The 17,058-nt window shown below is 52.2% G+C and overlaps 4 protein-coding genes across 10 annotated transcripts in view; 2 read left to right on the top strand and 2 right to left on the bottom strand.

The window, feature by feature from the left end:
• LOC121933179 (DNA polymerase beta) overlaps positions 1-2,034 on the top strand; it is a 9,611-nt gene extending 7,577 nt beyond the window's left edge. For all 5 annotated transcript variants that reach the window (XM_042472545.1, XM_042472541.1, XM_042472542.1 and 2 more), the window contains 3 exons: positions 838-902; positions 1,254-1,393; positions 1,719-2,034. In XM_042472545.1, coding sequence (XP_042328479.1) covers positions 838-902; positions 1,254-1,393; positions 1,719-1,813 — 300 coding nt within the window. In that variant the 3' untranslated portion in view covers positions 1,814-2,034. The remainder of the gene's footprint in view (positions 1-837; positions 903-1,253; positions 1,394-1,718) is intronic.
• A 632-nt stretch (positions 2,035-2,666) lies between these two features.
• DKK4 (dickkopf WNT signaling pathway inhibitor 4) lies at positions 2,667-6,294 on the bottom strand. The gene is made up of 4 exons (XM_042472547.1): positions 5,447-6,294; positions 5,086-5,236; positions 4,362-4,514; positions 2,667-3,967 (listed from the first exon to the last, which is right to left on the bottom strand). Exons 1-4 carry the CDS (start codon positions 5,555-5,557, stop codon positions 3,714-3,716), a joined length of 669 nt encoding a protein of 222 aa, XP_042328481.1. The 5' UTR covers positions 5,558-6,294; the 3' UTR covers positions 2,667-3,713.
• A 145-nt stretch (positions 6,295-6,439) lies between these two features.
• On the bottom strand, positions 6,440-14,750 carry GGCX (gamma-glutamyl carboxylase). 2 transcript variants are annotated; one of them, XM_042472538.1, is made up of 15 exons: positions 14,640-14,750; positions 13,681-13,893; positions 12,578-12,736; positions 12,266-12,431; positions 11,801-11,879; positions 11,301-11,407; positions 10,954-11,117; positions 10,557-10,834; positions 10,114-10,245; positions 9,810-9,961; positions 9,048-9,217; positions 8,606-8,736; positions 7,993-8,140; positions 7,557-7,752; positions 6,440-7,406 (listed from the first exon to the last, which is right to left on the bottom strand). In XM_042472538.1, the coding sequence occupies exons 1-15, from the start codon at positions 14,665-14,667 to the stop codon at positions 7,244-7,246; spliced, it is 2,286 nt and encodes a 761-aa protein (XP_042328472.1). In that variant the 5' UTR covers positions 14,668-14,750; the 3' UTR covers positions 6,440-7,243. The 2 variants fall into 2 exon arrangements, with proteins under 2 accessions (XP_042328472.1, XP_042328473.1); XM_042472539.1 differs by lacking the exon at positions 14,640-14,750 and adding an exon at positions 14,368-14,451.
• Positions 13,632-17,058, top strand: part of VAMP8 (vesicle associated membrane protein 8) — a 10,735-nt gene continuing 7,308 nt past the window's right edge. The window contains exon 1 of one of the 2 annotated variants that reach the window (XM_042472549.1): positions 13,632-13,762. In XM_042472549.1, the coding sequence (XP_042328483.1) occupies positions 13,745-13,762 (18 nt within the window). In that variant the 5' untranslated portion in view covers positions 13,632-13,744. Of the gene's footprint in view, positions 13,763-16,007; positions 16,445-17,058 lie in introns of those variants that run through there. The other variant, XM_042472550.1, reaches the window with a different exon arrangement.

Raw genomic sequence — 17,058 nt, 5'->3', positions numbered from 1 at the left:
TATTATTATTATTATTATTATTATTATTATTATTATTATTATTATTATTAACTCACAGCCCTCTTCACCAAGAGTGCCGCCCCGATTGACCTTAAAGGGGCGGGATATTATTATTATTATTATTATTATTATTATTATTATTATTATTATTTTGCACTGAAAAATGTGCATTCTGTGATGGGCATACATAGGTTGTGCCCTATGTAAAATCTTTTTTAACAGGCCTGATGTTCTGAGTCCATTAGGTAGTACAGATGGATGGATGCCATTGATGTTTTTCGGGTGAGGAATGTGGGTGAGAGACACATAGTGAGCACAAAAGCAGTAAGTCATAAGGCTGTTATTTGCATATGTCCCAGTGGGTCTCCAGAATAAGAGCCTAGAAACCTACTTTGCAAAACACCAAGACCAGAGCAATAGTCAGGATCATGCAGTCTCCAGATACTGGTGAACTACAATTCCAAGCGTGTCTCCAGCTGTGCTGCAGGGGCTGCTAGGAGTTGCAGTCCAACTCCATTTGGAGGGTGGCATGATTCTCACCAGGTGCCAGCATCATCTCTGAAAATAGCTACACAGCTCTTTTTTGTTGCACAAAACATCTATCTCGGCTACAGCAACTTGGAAGGAAATCCTGCTTCAGTGGGACTGTGGGGTCACCATTTCTAGATGGCAGTTTAATTTGATGCTCTCTCTCTGTGTCCTCCAGTGAAATCCAGGGCTTTGGCACACTGAAGCAGCAGCCCTCTTAATGGAGGATGTGGGGCCGGGCGTCTGATGATTCTGGATGTTTTTCATACATTTCTTGTACTAGTTTTATTCCTTCTCTGCCTCCCACAGGGAGTGTGTCAGCTTCCATGCAAAGAGGAAGGAACTAACTACCCATACAGGAGAATCGATATTAGGTAAGTCTCAACCAGGGCACTGTGGCCACCAGAAAGTGGTGGGATGAGGAAAGGGGCTTGCTTGGACCTGGGCCTCTTCTCTCTGCATGTCACCATCTGCCCAAATTAGTCTCTCTCTGTTGTTGTTGTTGTTTTAATTTAACTTTGATTAAGTGTTATAAACCCAAAGGTAGCAAGTGTAACATACAGCCCATTATGCCACACCCTGCAGCAGCACTAATGAAAACATAAAAAGTATCTCATGAAAAATGTTGGGAGTAGAGGAACAACAAAAAATAATAATGGGTTTTTAAAAAATTAACATCTTTGAAACCTTTAAAAATACTAATCCCTGTCTTGGTTGTGCTTTAGGTTGATTCCCAAAGATCAGTATTACTGTGGAGTTTTGTACTTTACTGGAAGCGACATATTCAATAAGAACATGCGCACCCATGCGCTGGAGAAGGGCTTCACGCTCAACGAATACACGATCCGGCCCTTGGGCGTCACGGGTGAGTCTCTTCCTTCCTGCCTTTGGGGTTTTATTGGGGAGGGGAAACTGCCTAACAACAGTCATAAGGTGAATCGATACTTTTAATATATCAGTACACCTTAGATTAATAAATACTCCTTGGGTTCTTTAAAATTGGTTGTAAAAGGAATGCTTTTTGTATGTGTTAGTCATCACCATTTTGGACTGAGAGAAAGGCCATTAATAAAACAGTTTTGAAAATTCAACCAGTGAGGGCAGAACATCTGGTCGCTGACCTGTGTCTCCTGCAGTGAGCTTAATGTCTGGCCTGGTGAACCCCAACTTTGCTTGCCTTGCTTTTCCAGGGGTCGCTGGAGAACCCCTCCCTGTGGACAGTGAGAAAGACATCTTTGAGTACATCCAGTGGAAGTACCGGGAGCCAAAAGACCGGAGTGAATAGCTCCTCAGGCATCTTGACAGTCGGGTCTGCAGGGCTGCGGTGTTGGCTTCCTAGCCTGGAACTGTAACTTATTGCTTTGGTGCTATTTCGGGGAGGGGGTGCCTTTGTGTTCAAAGGATGGGGAGGCCATGTGCCCTTTTTTAAAACATCGGTGGTACTTCTAAATAAAGTGTGTGCTGTGGTGATTAAAGCATCAGTCGCAGTGCACAAGAGTGTTTGTGTGTGCGCATTTTAAATCTTCTACTCTGGATGTGGCATCTGAAACAAATTGGTGGCAGAGAAGGATCTAAAACCTTTTGGTGGAGTCTCCCATTTCCCTGTCTCCCAACAAGGAAACCCAAGAAAGCCATTTCCCACTGAGATGGTGTGGGAGCAGGGAAGGTGGTGGCCCTGCTATGGTGGGCCTGGGGAAAGAAAACCCCACTGCTGGGATGTAAACTTTTGCTGACAGTGTGCAAAGACTGGGAGCACCAGGTCAGGATCTTAGAAGGATCCAGAGAAAACTCCCCATCTCCACAGATACCCTAACAACTGTGGCAATGGGGACCGGTGGGAACGATTTGCAAAGGTAGCAGACTGAAAAAGAACCAAGGAGTAAATAAAATGGCTGAAAAGGCCCTTCTTTATCCTTTGTTGTCCTTTGCCTTTAAAAGTTACAGATTTATAAATCATTACGTATATTCAGCATAGCCGAGTTACATGGCATGGCCATTCTGTGGTACTTGTAGTGCGCAGAATGACACAAAACATGAGCCAGTGCTGAGCTTCAGAGCTGGGTTGTGTTTGTGATATATTGATGGCAGATGACAAAAGGAAGCAAAGATGCTTGAAATAAAGGTTTGAGAGACGTATCTGAACCCAGGTGAAAAGCTAATTTATTTACAAATAGTTACAAGTTGCTTAGAACTGAGGTGGTATACAACAACAACAATAATAATAATATAATTTATTTGTATTCCGCCTTTTCCCAGAGGAATCAAGGTGGATTACAACAACAGACCATTGCCACAATTCCATGTCCCTAATAAATACACACAGTATATGCTATACCCAAGAACATTAAAATATTTATGTTGTCCATTAAATAGTCAATAGGTTGGTCACCCCAGGGAAAACCCTAAATGTTTTGGGAGGTCCATACTTGAAGGAGTGCCTCTCCCTAGTTATGCCTTCCTGAGGACAGATCTGCCAGATTGGGGGCAATGCCATAGGGGAGGACATAGGAACAAGGCCCTCTCTACTGTGGCATCCCACTTGTGGCGTTCCCTCCCCTGTGAGGCCCATCTAGCACCAGCATTGATTTCTTTTGGGTGTCAGATCAGACAAGGCTTTAAAAATACAGTAGACATTTTTAAAAAACTCAGTTGTTTTTGGCTTGTTGGATATGTCTTTTGCTGTTTAAATTATTATATTGGTTTCCACCCAAAATGGTTTTATCTGTCTCACAATAAAGAGAGCTGGGTAAAAATAACTGCAAATCCCAAGGTTCCCCAGGAGGGAGCCAGGATAATTAAAGGTCTAAATCCACTCCTGGAGCTGAAACCTAAATGGTGCTCCAGCCCCAGCCCTACAAAAACTTATTTGACACACACGGCTGGGTGTGTCTGTCTATGTATCTGTCACCATTCAAGTCACCTCTTGACTTATGCTGACCAAACCGAGAAACTGACAGCAGGGTTTTGGCAGGATCTAAACATGCACACTTCCATAGAGAGACATGCAAATCCTGGTGTAAGCAATGAACAGCCTGGAGGCATCCCTTTGCCCAGGTAGCCATGGCTGGGGGCCCAATGTTACAGTGAAGTGATGGGATTTTTCTCTGGTCTTGTTGCATTTGTTGCCCAGAGGATCTTCTCAATCTTAGGAAATGTTCTGCTTTACAGAACGAACTGGGGCCTGTTTATTTTCTCAGGCAGACTCGCAAGCGGGATCGCTGGGGTGCCCCACCAAGCGGCAGCTGGCAGGACAGTCCTGGGCCGCAGTTGCACCGCTGGAAGATTTCGGGGCCCTGAGCACCTTCCTTCTGCCCCCCTCGCCTGGAGCAGATCTGGCCCTCCATGAGGACTGGCTTGCAGACTTTGGTCCAGAAGTGGCGTGCGCAGCACAGGCCCCGGACACAGTCGGCCGTACGGAGGCAGCTCTCACCCTCCTGGGCTGCAGAAAAAGCAATCGAGACAAAGACATCCGCCTGTTAATCTCTTCTCTTGGAAGCAGTCTTTCAGGAGAGCAGATTTTGATGCAACATTGAAAGAGCTTCTTGTGGGTGAGAGCAGTTGGACAAGGGAACCAGTGGCCCAGAAGGGTTTCCTTCTCTGGCTGGATTTGATTTGATGGCCTCTGGGGACCCCTTCCATCTCTAGGATGCTATTACTCTATGAATGCTCAAGTGCATCTGTCCTTCATAATTATAGCAGCCTGATTCCACTTTATCTGCTGTGGCTCTACCTTATGGAAATTGAGGAATTGCTACCTTATAGGAATTTAGGAATTCGGCTTCCTTTTTGCAGCTGACAGAGAAGCCAAGCAAGGGCTGCCTCTGTCCCCTTACCTTTCCCAGGTGGCGTTTGGGGGTTTCCTTCCTTCAAGACGCGGCCTGATGGAAGAGGAGGCTGGATTGTGTCCTTTGAGCCAACCCTTGTCCGATCATTGGGCTTCTTCCGTCCTCCAGCCAGCATCATCCTTTCAGCCTGACTGCACACATCTGGCATGGAGAATAATAGCAACACCTGTCTGAAGCTGCTACAAAATCTTGTATGTACAGTATCTATGAAGTCCATGGGCAACCTACTCAGGTATTTCAAAGCATTCAAGTTTGGACTGAGACCTGGATTCATTAGTGGACATGGGAACCACCCAGTTGATGAAATCTCTTCCTGTTCTCTTGTCCCTCGGGTTGCCTGACCACTCCCTTGCTCAAACCAATCTAAAGGCCAGTGGGAGTGTGTGCACACCTGCATCCCAAGGTGACCAGATGTCGTAACCACAACAGAAGACAAGGAACTGCAAAATGTAGGCCATCCAAGAAAAATGGAGGGCATTAAAAAATAAAAGTTAAAACATCCATATAAATGTAAACTCAGGCTTTTTAGAATTCCTCCTGGACAGAAATGTAGGATGTGACCTCAAAAGGGGCTTACCCTTCCCATCCAGGAAAATTTTTATATAAAGCTGAAAGGTGGAATATGCTCACTAACAGGAATCATCTAACAGGGACACAGAAACTGCTGCACTCTCATCTTGGCAAAGGGCCTGGCATTGGGGCCACCGCTTACCATTGATACAGAGCATCCCTGGGCAGCACATGGTGCTCCGCTGGCACCTCCTTCGTAGCCCATGGCAAGCAGCACACGAGGGCAGCTCCTCCCTGGTCTTGTGGCAGAATCTCCCAACTGGACAGTCCTTGTCGGTCAAGCATTGGGTGCTCTGCGGGGTGAGACATGCCCCCCAAGATAGTTAGGGTCCGCCTGGTGCCAAAGACAGATCTGAGATGGAACTGGAAGCATCTTAACCCAGGTGCTTCTCAGGGAAGGGCCATTCCAAAGGAGGCCTGAGGAGATTCCTCTGCAAAGTGGGCTGTGGGCAAGACGGCAGTTTACAACAAACTACAGCGATTCTTGGGGAAGGATCTCTCACCTTTCCAGAGGTGGACACTTCAGCTGAGCCCCGGATGGTATTGAAGTCCAGCACCAGAGCAGCCAAAGGAGAGCAGAGGCAAGTGAGCCCCAGCAGCAGCCCAGCTTCCATCCTCAATGCTCCCAGTGGGTCCCTGCTTCACCCTCAGCCCTGGTTAACTGTGTCCCTCTGGCTCCTTGACAGGCTAAATGTCAGAGAGAGAGCGTACCGCATTCACACCAGGAGTATTTTGGGGCCGGTGGGTTGTTCCTTGAGAGGCTGAGCCCCTGGCAGGCCATTGGAGCATTCCTGGCTTTATTTATAGGGCGGGTGCCTGCCTTTCCCTCCCTCTTTCACCAGACCCCCCTGGCGCTGCCAGTCCCTTTGATCCCCACTTCAAAACAAATGCTCAAAGTCAATGCAGGGGGAAGGAGGAGGAGAGGAGGAAGGCCTGGCCCTCCTCCCAGCCATCCCTAATTAGAGCGCATCAAAGCCAGTTCAAAGGCCCAGGGCAAAGCGGAGGAGGAGGAGGGAGGCATCCCAGGCACCTGCTGGCCGTCACCTGCCTTTCCTGCTCCTAATCCCTTTTGGCAACCGGGGTTTTGTTCTAAGATCTGCTTTCACAGCTGCCAGGCGGTGCCTTTGACCACAAGGCTGGGCAAAGGCTTAAGTGGCTCCACAGCAGCCTGGCGCAGCTGCCTCACCTGCCAGAGCCTCCCAAGCCCTTTTCGGAAGGAAAGGCGCCTCCGGCAGAGCCCCTTGGCTTTGAAGACTTTGGAGGGCCCGGCCTCTGCCTTCCTGGCCCTAATGCCACTCAAAGCCTCCCAGGAGGGCAGGAAAGTGGGTTAAGCCACTAATTAATATGCAGACATTGTCAGTAGAGACTGCGCCGTGGTTGGACTCTTGGACTCCAGGAGTAGAGGGTTCAAATCTCCATGCAGCCAAGGAAATCCACCAGGAGACCTTGGGCAAGTTGCCCTTATCTCAGCCTCAGAGGAAGGTAGACATAGGCACTTTTGTACAATGCACTTTTTAATAAGAAACAGGAAATACTGACTATAGAATGAAAAGACGCTCTGTACCTGGAGCAATGGGGAAGAGGGGAGTCCAACAACATCTGGAAAGCCAGATGTTCCTCTTACACAGAGAGAGGTGGGAATGATGGGCAATGGCTGAGGTCTACCGGACCAATGTTTCTGCCCCTGTCCAGCTGCCTTTCCAATGGCTTAAGGCAACCTTTTCCATTGTGCTTTACCCTCCATTTTCTGTCTCTGGTCCAGGCCAGCTCAGGCTGTTCTCTCCCACTTTCCACTCTTTTGCTAATGGAAGTCCCCTTTCCTCCTTGCACCCATTCATCACGCAGCAACACATTCCTGCAGGACAATGACATGGCCAGACAGCTCTGGACAAGGGAGAAGGCCCTTAAACCATAGCTTGGTCCCTGGCTATTGAACACTAAAATCCCTGCCCCTTTTGGGCACAGCGTTAAGATAAACCATGTTCTTGGCCCTGACAATCCCACCCAACCCCAAAGAATCTCTAGTTGCCCCAAGTGCGTTCCATTCCCTTTGAACCTGTGTATCACCATCCCAAAAAACATGGGCTACAGAAGACCTGTTGGCCCCATGAAGGAGAAAAAAAGGAGTCCAGAAAACAGAGGTGGCTTCTTCTTCCAGCCTCCCTGAAGGGTCTAGCTAAGATGACCCATTGTCCAGCCACCCTAGGAGTCCTTGGGGTCTTGCTTGTCTCCGCTGGCCTCCTTTGGAGTCTGCTGTTGCTGCAGCGAATGGTGATGGCCGGTGCAGCAAGGACTACTGGTCAGAGGTCTGAGCGCTCAGGCTCTTTGTGCAAAGTGTCCCCCTTATTGGAAGAGGAGTCCTCTCCAAATTGCATGTTGGCATAGGCCACCTCCTGGGCCAGCTGCTCCAGGGAAGGACGGCCCCAGGCCAGGTTCCTCAGGGAGATCCAGGTCATCAAAAGGCTACAAGGAAGAAAAAGAGACCTCAAGGCTATGTGTATAATGTGCATATGAAACATAAATGAATTTAGTGCTTAGACATGTGTCCCATCATCAAAATATCTCATTAAGATATCCCACCCGATCTCGAAAGTCTCTCTCTGTCTCTCTCACCTCCTGCGGAAGATGAAGTACTTCTTGGACATGAAACGGTGGAAACGCTCCACTAAGCTGGCACTGCGGCGTTTCTGCAGCTCCTCCTTGAGCCGCTGCCGCCGAAGGAAGGCCTCCACCACGGGGTCCGCCTGGGTCACGTTCGCCAGGGAGCCATCCAAGATGGGCTGCAGCTCTGGGGGGAGAGGCTCCGTTTCTGGGGAAGCCGGGTGCAGAGAAAAAGGTGGTGCAAAAATCAGTATGTCCCAAGTCCTGCAAGGAAATGAAGAGAGCCAGACCCCACCCGCACCAACATCAGGGTCCCAGAACCATTTAGGAATTATGGGCACCTGGTGCAACCCAGAACGGTATTATGGGGCATCTGTACAGTAATCGGTTTGCCAGTCTTGCACAGTAAGGGGAAACAGCACTGGCCACCAGCCCTCAGCAAACTCACCGGTCCCATTCTGCACTTTTTCCCGCAGCTCCTGCAACCGGGTGAAATTCTGCTCCAGGGCGGCTTCGGTGGTGTTGACATAGATGTACATGTAGCAAGAGGGCTCCTGAGAGACCGTGAAGACTTTGTGGTATTCCCCAGGAGGCAGCTGAGGCCAAAAGAGGAGGAAAAAGGGGGTGAGTTGTGGTGAGAAGTCAGGGAAGCAGCAAGATCACCCCAAGAGGGATTTCTGCCATGCAGGAATATACAATTGCAGCACCCCCTGCAGATGGCCATCCAGCCTCTCACTAAAACCGCCAAGGAAGAAGATCCCACCACACTCATAGGAGTCTAGTGGATCCACATTACCAACAAAGAGATGACACTTTGGAAGCACTGAATGAATGTAAGAGCTGTTTTGACAGTGGACTGTACCCTCTTGCAAGGAGTTAGACTCTCTTTCCTGGGATGGTTTTAGGCAGAGGCACTGGCAGAGGTTGGAGCAGATGGCCCTTGGGGTCCCCTCTATGATTATCTTTTCAGATGAAGCATCAGGAACACTTGGTCACACTGAAGGCATCTTGGGAGAGTTTCACCTCCTTTCCACTTTCATGTTCCCACTTGGGTCCCATACCTGTATCCGGTCCCCTTCCCGCAAGGTGTGGTTCTTCTGTGCGTTCACAATCTCCACCGTGACTTCTCCTTTCAGCAGTTGGAGGCTGGTGTTGCCCAGGTCTTCGCTGACAAAGTTCTCCAGGTGGAGGCCTATCATTTGGGGAGGAAGGGGGTGTTGGGAAAGTCAGCTTCTGGACACCAAGCAGCTGCAAGGTGCCTCATCTCATCTCTGGTGGGTGCATTGAGGATCAATTCCTGTCAGGGAAATTGGCAGGGGACTGGCCAGGACTGCCCCACGCCAGCAGACAAAGGGGGTGGGGTGGGACATAGGACTGCAAATGTACAGGTCACCTCTTGTTACCAAACACCACCCCAAAGGGGTTATCCATGGGCATAACATTGCAAATTTGGCCTGCACAAAGCCTTTGCTCCAAGAGAGAATGAAGGAGCCAAGGGTCTACCTGGGAAGTCAGCAATGAAGACCACCTCCGTCTGGTTGTCCAGCGAGTCCTCGATCTCCTGCAGCTTCGTCCGCCAAGGTGAGAGGTCCACCAGCAGCGGCTTCAGCCAGGGGGTCTTCCGGAAGGGGGACCACTCGGCCCGCACAATGTCCTCATGGGGGTCAAAGAGCCTGAGGAGGAGGAGACGCAAGTGGGCCAAGCGGACGGAGAGAGGAGGACGAAAGAGCAAAAGTGCCGGACTGGGGTTACTCTGACACCAGGTGTCTGAACCAAGCTTTAAAAGAGTTTATCTGAGGTGTTGAACCTCCCTGATCCCAGACTGCCACCATTACTCCAAGCTCAGACAGATGGAAAATGTTTGGATGGAAAAGCAACAGATCATGATGAAGCGGAACTCCCATATTTTCCAGGCTGGACCAGCTCTGAACGTGGCTTTGTCCCAAAACAAGGAATCCCTCACTGTCCCACCCTGAGGATTCACACAACCACTTTGACCTGAGGACACAAAGGTTATGAAGCACAAGCAGGAGGGGAGAAAGGGTTTCCTATTCTGCTATCCATCCAGTCCCTGGAGGGTCCCAAGGGCAGGATGTTAATCTTTGGACCTACGACAGTTCCCCCCACAAATTGTGTAACACAGCATAACTTCACATCATGATGTCAGATCTTGGCCAATGACACACTGGAATCTTTACACTTACAAACACCATCAGCACTGGCTACCTCTGGGACTTTGCAATTCCCAGACTGTGTGAGGCTAACCTCTGCTGGAAGCGATCGTTGATGGAGACCCAGATGTCAAAGTAGATTTCCGGTTCTGAAATGTTGTAGTTCTGCAGCAAGTGACTGAGGCAGGTGGCGTATTGCTTCAGCATGTCTGCGTGGTCCTTCCAGCGTCGGCTCTGGGTGAAGACCTGCTCCAAAACACAGGAGATCTAATGAGCAATGAGGGAAAACTAGGGAAGGAAGAGGAGATTCTGATGGCTGCAGTTTGCCATGAAGATGCTCCTACTACACACAAAGAGAAAGACAAACAGACAAGGATAAGAAAGAGAGAGGGACTGACCCCGGGGTTGAGGTAGCCAAGTTCCCCAGTGAGACCGTCGCGGTACGTAATCTTCACGTGTTGGTGGGAGCGCGAATGGACCATCATGTCCCATGAGTAGCCATAGAGACCGTTCGTCCAGTTGTTATAACCCTGTTTGGGGAGTCAATATTGGGTGGCAGGTTAGGTGGGTTTTCCCAGGGCAATTGGATCTTTCTGCTTCATCCTCCCTCTCTTGACATTATAAGCCAGAATACTGTTGGTGGGCAACTATGCCAGTGGAAGAGGCCAAGAAAGGCTGAGAAAATCCACAGGTGATTCTGAGCAGACCCTTCCTCCAGCGCCCCCAGACCTTCCAGACCCTTCTGCCATGAACAGGAGCTTTTACTTTCTAGACCCAACTATTCACTGTTGTTGGATGATTTTTAATTCTAAAAGACTAGGAAGGAGCTCCTTTCTCTCACCTGAGTGATGAAGTGCGAATAGGGCAGGAAGAACTGTTCCATCACATACAGCACCGTGAAGATGGCCCCCAGATGCTGCCGCAGTCCCAGCCTCCGAGTCCCTTTGCCTGGCCTCTGTTGCCCAGCCTCTCCGTACACGCAGTCTGAACTGGGCTGGGGAGGCTCGGAAAGAGGCAGGAGACCTCGGAGGAATGTGGGGACACGGGCTATCAGCCGTCGCGGCCAGTCTGGGTAGCAGAAGAGGGGGCTAGTGGCCAGCATGGTGTAGGAGAACATGCCTGCAAGGAGAAGATGCTTGCAAGTGAATGCTCTGGCTGTAGGTCAGAGGAAGGCCTGAGTGGGGGGTCCCTGACCTTCTCTAGTGGAAGAGGGTCATTAGGGTCCCCAGAGAACATACCGATGCTGAAGAGCTGGGAGTTCATGCAGTGGAAGTAAGTGACGAAGATGAGGGCAAAGGGGCGGGTGGTGTCCAGGAAGAGAAGAAAGCCGGCGGTGAGGTCCAGCATGAGCCCCCCACCATGGACCACCAGTAAGCTGGTCATCTCCTCCGAAAGCACCAACCTGAGGGAAGAGAAATGTATTTTCTGTACAAAAAAAAGCAAAATTTAGTAGGCAGTATATTTTGTGCTGAATGTAGTCTCCTCTGCACATATTTTGTACAGGAAGCATATCTTTCTGCATGGAAGATCCGTGAGTTCAGACAGCCAAACAGTATTAAAGACTGTCCCCAGGGCTCCGACTCACCTGAAGGGGCTGAAGAGCCAGTGCCTGGCCAGGTTGCCCATGGAGTAGCCTTCCACCCAGTCAGCATCCAGTTTCTTGATGCCAGCAATGAAGTAGACAATGAAGACCTGGCCGGGAAGAAGTGCCAGAATGTTTCTGGAGATTCCAAGGCAGGCAGCGAGCACCAAAAAGGGTTGGTGCAGAGGATCAGGGGGAGGCAACCCTTCAAAACTCAACTTGATTCAAGGTTCTTGGGGATACAAAAAGTCTGAGTGACAGGAAGATGAGACCCCTCATTGGAGACAATGTACCAGGTGCCCTGGGCCCTTTTAGCACATTGCCAGGTTGCCCATTCAGGACTCAGGTGGCACAAGCAGGGAGCAAAGAGCAGGAAGCTCCCAAGGTGTTGGGACCATGCATCCATCAACCAAGAGGGCATTGGTTTTTCCTCTCAAGTCGTATCAGATCAATGAAGCCTTTCCATGAAGGGAGAGGGAAAGGTCCTAGGTCTTGAGACGTACCTGCATGCGCAACACGGTGTAGTTCCACTGCGGCACATGCGCATTTCTTTTCTGTGGGTTCCTGAGACCATCAACAGACCTGAAAACAAAGACACACATCAGGAGGGAGCTTAGCAGGGCAAAGGGAAAACCATTTTCAATCCAGGCTCACAGATGATTTTTCAAATTCAGTGTGAGATAAAGTGTAGGTCTGTTTGCAATCCTCAGAATGGGCCAGAACACAGTATTTATACCAACCCAAACAGATCTGTTAACCACAGCTGTGCTGGACTAATGCAATATAGGTTTGCCTTTGGGTCGCCATAAGTCAAATGAAAGCACACAGAAACAGCAATGACAACAAGTGGAACAGGCTGGGGAATGTGGTTTCTTTGTTCTGAACCTGGAGAACTCTGAAGAGGGACTGCCAAAGCCAGAAAACCCAGGGCTGGAAGAGAAAGGTGAGCACTGAGAGGCCCTCCTTACCAGTAGCGGTTGGCGTTCATGAAGAGGAGCTGGAAGCCGAAAAGGCCGTAGAGGTAGGAGTGGTTGTTCCAGGTGGTTTTGTCCAGGAAGAAGACATACCAGTAAGGCACCAGGAAGAGGAGGCAGCTGGTCCGGTAGAAGCAGCCCAGCATGATCCCCAAGGCACCTGCAAAGGCAAAGAGAAGGCTGGCAAGTGGGTCTCATTGGCAGCCAATGCCCGACCCGGTCCAGGAGGTCAGTGGCCAGGGGTCAGGGATCTTTTCAGGTAGGGCTCCTTAGTGAGGATGGATCTCCCTCCTGCAGGGTCCTTACCCAGCAGCATGACCATGTAGACAAGGTACATCCAGTCCAGCGGAAGCGGCTCCAGGAAGTTGAAAAGGGGGAAGCGGCACACCTGCAGCCCATCCAGGTATTTGTGGTCCAGGTAGCTCAAGCCGCGCTCCTGCGGGATGTCCAAGGCCATCAGCATCCCTGAGGAAGGAGGGCGGCAAAACATAGGAGGGAAGTTAATGGCAGCAGAAACAGAAATGGCTCTCCTTTGCCTCCAAGGCTGGGTCTGCACTGCAGGGTCATAATGGTTTGATCCCACTTTAAACCACCATGCTTTTATTCTATGCAACCCTGGGACCTGCACTTTGGTGAGAGGATACTTGGGGTACCAGTCCACCCCATCCTGCCCTGCAGGAAAGGCTTAACCCGGGATAATCGATGCCAGATTCCCCCCCCCTCCCCGGTCTTTCTAAAAGATTTGCACTATCAGCTGTGTGAGGAACCAATGCCAATAGACCTAGGATAAACTGAGATAAAGCTCTGAATGTGCTTCAAATACATCCGCATCTTGGACTCCATCTTTATTTGAGTGCTGGCACATGTGAGCAACCAAATTCACAGAGATGCACAGAGATGCGGTTCCACAGTGTGAACTACAAACCAGGAATGCGTGAGTGAGATTATCTGCATTGTGGCGCTAAAAGAAACGACGACGTTGGACACATTAACTGGGAACGTGGCATACAAATTAAAAGGAAGGATGATGAGGATGATGAGGGTGAAGGTGGGTCTTCAGCATGCATCAAACCAGCTGGCTACAGCCTCATTTATATCCCAAGAGGAAAAGCCTGGAAGACCCTCTGAGCGGATTGATTCTTGACCAGAAAGCCCCTCTCCAGCCCCTGCCCACTAGGGAGCAAAACCCTGACCTCTCCCTCCTCCACTGAGTCCAAAGTCTCCTGCCTCGACTGATAAGAGCCAGAGGCCAGTGGCACTGAGCCATGGCCCCAAAGGCTCTTTCGACACACGGGGGCTGGGAGGGGGTCCTCATTGCTGCCCCCATGAGAGTTTTGCTTTTGGGTCTCCATAAGTTGGCAACAACTTGAAGGCGCAGGGCAACAGCAGTGGGGAAGGCAAGAACTGACCGAAGAGGAAGCGGAAGACTCCCAGCCCTGCTGGGTCAGTCGGCCGGTTCAGCAAGTGGACAAAATGGTGCCAGGTGGAGAGGTCAGTGCCCTCGAAGCCCAGGAGGCGTTTGGTCCAGCTGCAGCCGCTGGACATTGCGGGGCATTTGGGGGGCTTCTTCTTCTCCTTGCCCTGACGCTTCTGGGTGGCCAGAGACTCACAGAGCTGGGCTCCTGTGGAAGAAAGAGGGAAACGGTCAGAGATTGGCACAGGATGGGTGGGTGGTCAGGGGTAAGGCTGGCATGTCCCCCCCCCATTCCCATAGAAGTGGCAACGGAAGGGCAGGAGGGGGCACTGGGCAGTTAGAAGTCCAAGCAGGCAGTGCCCTTCAATGGGTTGTTTAGGAACAGAACTGTCCCTTGAGCCAACATGGCATTGAGGTTTGAGAGCTGGGCTTTGATGACTAGGGTTCGAATCCCCCAAATCTCGGCCAGTTGAGGAACCTGGGCCTGCATCCCTCATTCATCCACTGAATGGAAGGAACCCCTATCAAGACTCTTCCAGAACACGGCCACCCCCCCAAAAGGCGTCCAAGGGGCGATGTTGAAGGGATGGCCAAAATCAGACGAATAAGGTCTGACCACTGCGGAGGAAGAAGTCCCAGCAGGAGGAGGCCGGGGCTGGTCTCTGCTGGCGCCGATACTCGCCCAGGGGCTTCCTGCAGGGCCTTCAAAGGGGTTCTGCGAAGCAAGGCCTGGGACTCGGGAGGCGCCCCAGGAAGAAGGCCCCCTTCTTCCTTCCTTCCTTCCTTCCTTCCTTCCTTCCTTCCTTCCAGGGCCAGAGCTCGCTCTCCCCCAAAGCAGCCCCTTTCCCCCGGAGGCTCCCCTCCTCCTCTTCTCCCCCGGAAAGGCCTGCCTCGCCTGCCCTGCCCTGGCCGGGCCTTTTGCCTTGCAAGCGGGGTGCTGCCAAGGCCCCTTACCCTCGGCGGGACTCCGCTCCGGACCCATCTCGGCCCTCGGGCTCCTCCTCCTCCTCCGCTTGGGTCCGGTTCTGGAGGGGAGGCTCCTCCCCCAGGCAGCCCTTCCTCCTCCTCCTCTTCCCGGCCCGGAGCCAAGGGCCAGCCCTCCTCCTGCTGCTGCCGGCCCTGGCCTTGGCCCCCGGGGACTGACCCTGGTCCCTCTCCAGCAGGCAGGGAGGCCCTGGCAAGTCAGGCCCCATCGAAGGCAGCCCTGAGCCAGGGCTGCTGAGGGTTTGGGGGAAGGCGCTTGGAGGAGGCTTCCCGGGGGCTCCAGACGGAGGCCTTCCTCCTGGGCCGCCGGAGGCTTCTCTCTCTCCCAGGGAGCCCCGAGGCTTCCTTTCAGCCAGTCAGGAAAGAACAGCCACCATCACAGGAGCCATGCTTGCTTTCTCTAGCGCTGGCAGAGAAGGCAGCCTGGCCTTGGCATCCCTGTCTGTCTGCCTTCCTAGTTCCTGTCGGACGGCCCCCTTTCCTCCTGGGCTCCAGGCGAATCCCGGCCACTTGGCAGAGAGCTTCTCTTCCCAAAAGAAGGCCTGGTCGATCGACAGCGCCAATGAAAGGCAGCCCAGACAAGCAAGGGCGGAAATCTTCTGGCCCCGCTTGCAGCTGAAGGGCCCTGGGCTGTTGTGGCCCCTGGGGCTGCTGGGCCGGCTTCTCTGTCCCTTGCTCCTGGCCCCCTTCAGGCGGCACTTCCAGGAGGAGGGTTCTGGGGATCATCCCTGCCTTTCTATTCTCCTGCTCCTTGGCAAGGGCCTGCCTTGCTGTCCCAGGGGCCTCCGGGAGAAAGGAACAAGCAGGGTCTGCAAGGACGCTGCCAGGCTGACCGGAGGAAGGAGAGGCCCGGGCAGCAGGGGCTTCCCTAGCCTCCAGCCGGGCCCTGGAGCAGCAGGGGTTCAACGCCTGTCCTGCAGCCATTCACTCCAAACCACCAGAAGGTTGCGAGTTCAAGACCAGCCAAAGGGCCCAAGCTCGACTCAGGCTTGCCTCCTTCCCAGGAGGGAGCTAAAATGAGCACCCAGACTGTTGGGGGCTAATTAGCTGACTTGCTAATTAGCTGACTTGCTGCTCACCGCTATGATCTTTGGAATAGCGCCGGTATATCAATAAAACAAATTATTATTATTATTATTATTATTATTATTATTATTATTCAGATGCAGGCTTCACTCTCTCCCTCTCTCTCTCTGGGGCCATTGATGTAGATGGGGAGAGGCAGCATGGCCCAGTGGTTGGAGGGCTGGCCTTTGATTCTGGAGGACGAGGCCGGGGGCAAAAGGCATCCCCCTCCTGGCCTCTCTCTCTCTCTCTCTCTCTCTCTCCTGCATCAGAGGAAGGAAGGGGGAAGCCCAGGCCTCTCAGTGGGGCTCCAAGGACCCTCTACTTCCCACGGAGGAAGGAAGGGCCCCTGCAGCAGAACTCTCCTCTCCTCCCTTCCTTCCCTCCTTCCTTCCTTCTCTCCCCGTCGAAAGTCCCCGAGCAGCACGAAGTCCTGACTAAGTTCTGTGCAGCAGGGGAGAGGCAGCAGTCTTTCTTCCTTCCTTCCTTTCTGGGCGGAGCTGCTGCCCTGGGCCTGGGAGGAGGACTAGGGCCCCCTGCTGCGGCTGCCGAGAAAGAGCAGGAGGAGGAGGAGGAGGAAGTGGCCCAAGAGGAGGAGGAAGAAGGAGGAAGTTTCGGCCCGGACCCAGCTCCTCTCGCCGGCCTCCTGCTCCTGCTGCTGCTGCTGGGACCCCGACGCCGGGCCTGCCCTCCTCCGTCCCTCCTTCATGGTGAGCAGCTCTCGGGAAGGGAGGCAGGGCCGGGCTCCCGGGGGCTCCCTGGGGGCCCCTTGGTCCGGCCTGGGCCTCCTTCCTCGCCGGAGGGCCCCGGGCTGAGAGAGCGGGGCTTCTGGCCCAGAGGCGTCCCGGGGAGAAACCTCGCCTTCTCTCGGGGAGCTACAAATCCCAGGATTCCAAGCGCTGAGTCCGGCTGCGTGGCTTCTGCCATGATGAGAAGCCCCAGAACTCCCTGGTCTCAAGGCCCGCCCAGGAGGGATTGGGACCAGGGACGAGGAGGAACACTCGGGGCTGCAGAGTTGAGCCCCCAGAAACTGTCTTCTCAAATGGGCGCTGCTTTTAGAGTCCCAGAAAAACCCCAAAACAAAACAAGAGCATTTTGAAAAGGTGCCTTTGAGATCCTGCAGGGATTGGATGGATATGTCCGCTCTAGGAACCTCTAGCTCCTCCAGGGAAACTCTATGGTCAGCTTTCAGCAAAAGTTGCACTGAAAGACCCAGAGATTATTCCTAGAGAGGACACTCTACTAGGCCTTTGTAGCTCCTCCATCACAGTCCTATGGTCAGTGTCTGTCGGACGTTGGCCACAGAGTTGCCCTGGAGGACCTA

Source organism: Sceloporus undulatus, chromosome 6, assembly GCF_019175285.1.
Source record: "Sceloporus undulatus isolate JIND9_A2432 ecotype Alabama chromosome 6, SceUnd_v1.1, whole genome shotgun sequence".
NCBI classification, from domain to species: Eukaryota; Metazoa; Chordata; class Lepidosauria; order Squamata; family Phrynosomatidae; genus Sceloporus; species Sceloporus undulatus.
This window is presented reverse-complemented; position numbering and strand designations above follow the sequence as displayed.

Excerpts from the sequence above, each read along its gene's own strand:
- GGCX (XM_042472538.1), bottom strand. The coding sequence starts at position 14,667 with ATGGGTCCGGAGCGGAGTCCCGCCGAGG. Across the intron at positions 8,737-9,047 it reads CTTCATTGCTGACTTCCCAG|GCCTCCACCTGGAGAACTTT; the intron begins GTAGACCCTTGG and ends CCCAAATGATAG. Across the intron at positions 8,141-8,605 it reads GGGAAGGGGACCGGATACAG|CTGCCTCCTGGGGAATACCA; the intron begins GTATGGGACCCA and ends TTTTGGCCTCAG.
- DKK4 (XM_042472547.1), bottom strand. The coding sequence starts at position 5,557 with ATGGAAGCTGGGCTGCTGCTGGGGCTCACTTGCCTCTGCTCTCCTTTG. Across the intron at positions 5,237-5,446 it reads AAGTGTCCACCTCTGGAAAG|AGCACCCAATGCTTGACCGA; the intron begins GTGAGAGATCCT and ends CTCACCCCGCAG. Across the intron at positions 3,968-4,361 it reads CCAAACGCCACCTGGGAAAG|CCCAGGAGGGTGAGAGCTGC; the intron begins GTAAGGGGACAG and ends CTTTTTCTGCAG.